The sequence below is a fragment of the Loa loa genome (genome assembly GCF_000183805.2).
Source record: "Loa loa unplaced genomic scaffold supercont3.1833, whole genome shotgun sequence".
In the NCBI taxonomy this organism is placed as follows: Eukaryota; Metazoa; Nematoda; class Chromadorea; order Rhabditida; family Onchocercidae; genus Loa; species Loa loa.
Genome location: NW_018110012.1, coordinates 1 through 1,666, shown reverse-complemented (window position 1 = coordinate 1,666; position 1,666 = coordinate 1). Strand labels below are relative to the sequence as shown.

The window sequence follows — 1,666 nt, the reverse complement described above, 5'->3', positions numbered from 1 at the left end:
TATCACAAGAAATGCTTTTTCATTCAACTGAAGTGGTAATATCACAAAGAAATGCTTTTTCATTCAACTGGAGTGGTAATATCACAAAGAAATGCTTTTTCACTCAACTGGAATGGCAGTCATGCTCACTTTTCTCTATCATTGCTCTCATTTTGTCGCTTTCCAATTTGTTTCGAAACAAAAATCACGTGGATAAACAAATATAAAACACAAACGGATTTAAATATTTCGCCTTTTGACCAATTTAAAAAAAAAAGGAAATTGGTCACTTCTTATAAATTAAGCGTTGTTGTGAATTTGACAAAATTCATTGCAAAAAACTATTTTGAAATTATGCCATATTTGCATGAAGTAAAAACTGTTCAGTTTAAGAAAGGAATGAAATCAACCTGAAATTAGTGCATGTATTTTCTGTGCATCAAATAATCAAGCAGGGAAATTAGCTAAAGACTTTTCGACGGAGTGCAAAAACTTGCATGGAAGTTTGTTAGGAAGGACAGAATAAAAGTTCTCTTATAACATCTATTTATACGTCCTCCAATGGCTCAATCATAACTTTTGTCATCCGTATTATTGAATGGACCATAAGAAGTTATTTATATTTGCATTGAATCTCGTTGAGTTTTTCTCGTAACTTTTCAAATGTTACAAAAAAAAAAAAAATAAAAAAAAAAAATGTTACAAAATGAAAATTAAAAACAATCACACTTCAGTAAAACATGTTGACAAAATTAGATTTCAATTTTATTCAACAACAAATATCAGAGTGTGCATAATATTCTCGTTCGTAAACCAATATAGCTGATAAATTGGCCATGATTCTTCGGCATAGCACTTCTAGGAACGTTAACCACAACAGATCTAAACAACATTAACTGCAACAGAAGGATTATTAGGCAGCGGAAAGAAAAGTAGCGCTAATAGTGTATTTAAAAGAATATATGATGGTAGGCTCAATTCTATGATAGCATTAAATCACTGATGTACCGATTAAATGCCAATGACGGGAGGTGTAGTGTGATTCCATGATGGGCTTTCAATGGCAAGATCTTCCTCGTATCCTTGCTGTACGGGATTTTGATTTTGATTACCGTGAACGTAATCATAACTTTCACCAACCAAGTTGTAGTTGAGAAAGACCTTCAAATTATTGAATAAACGATTGTTACTGAAACTGAATAAATTCATCCCTCTTTTACTGTCTTTCATTGCAATCATCATGACAATATGAATTCATAAAAATTACCCAAGGTGGTCTTTCAGACGTTGCTAACAATATGTTATAAATACCAATGAGTAATGGTAATATGTATCGTGCACTCTTCATTGTTACGGAATATTGTACCTTAATGAAAGAAGACAAGTGAAGAATTCGAATACATTTTAGCGTGTAGAATTCAAGACTAACAGAAATTCAAATTGTCCCTTTCCTGAATTTGAGAAACATGATTGATAATCGAAAATTTTCAAGAAATCATAACAAATCACTAATTTCAGCATCACACCTTTTGCTTTGCAAAAGTAGAAATGAAAACTGAATAAATTTGTGGGAAGCAAAGCAAACATACAGCAAATTTCTGTAAATGTACAATGAATTCGTTTTTAATCTGAGTAATCTTTGCTCCGTACAACTATATGCCATGACTCAAAAAATAGTTCTTTTTCC

The 1,666-nt window shown here is 31.6% G+C and overlaps 1 protein-coding gene across 1 annotated transcript; it reads right to left on the bottom strand.

The window, feature by feature from the left end:
* Window positions 1-731: 731 nt before the first annotated feature.
* LOAG_15347 (hypothetical protein) lies at window positions 732-1,347 on the bottom strand. The gene is made up of 3 exons (XM_020448923.1): window positions 1,247-1,347; window positions 988-1,140; window positions 732-861 (listed from the first exon to the last, which is right to left on the bottom strand). Exons 1-2 carry the CDS (start codon window positions 1,325-1,327, stop codon window positions 991-993), a joined length of 231 nt encoding a protein of 76 aa, XP_020300963.1. The 5' UTR covers window positions 1,328-1,347; the 3' UTR covers window positions 732-861; window positions 988-990.
* Between the last annotated feature and the right edge of the window lie 319 nt (window positions 1,348-1,666).

Excerpts from the sequence above, each read along its gene's own strand:
- LOAG_15347 (XM_020448923.1), bottom strand. The coding sequence starts at position 1,327 with ATGAAGAGTGCACGATACATATTACCATTACTCATTGGTATTTATAAC. Across the intron at positions 1,141-1,246 it reads CGTCTGAAAGACCACCTTGG|GTCTTTCTCAACTACAACTT; the intron begins GTAATTTTTATG and ends AATAATTTGAAG.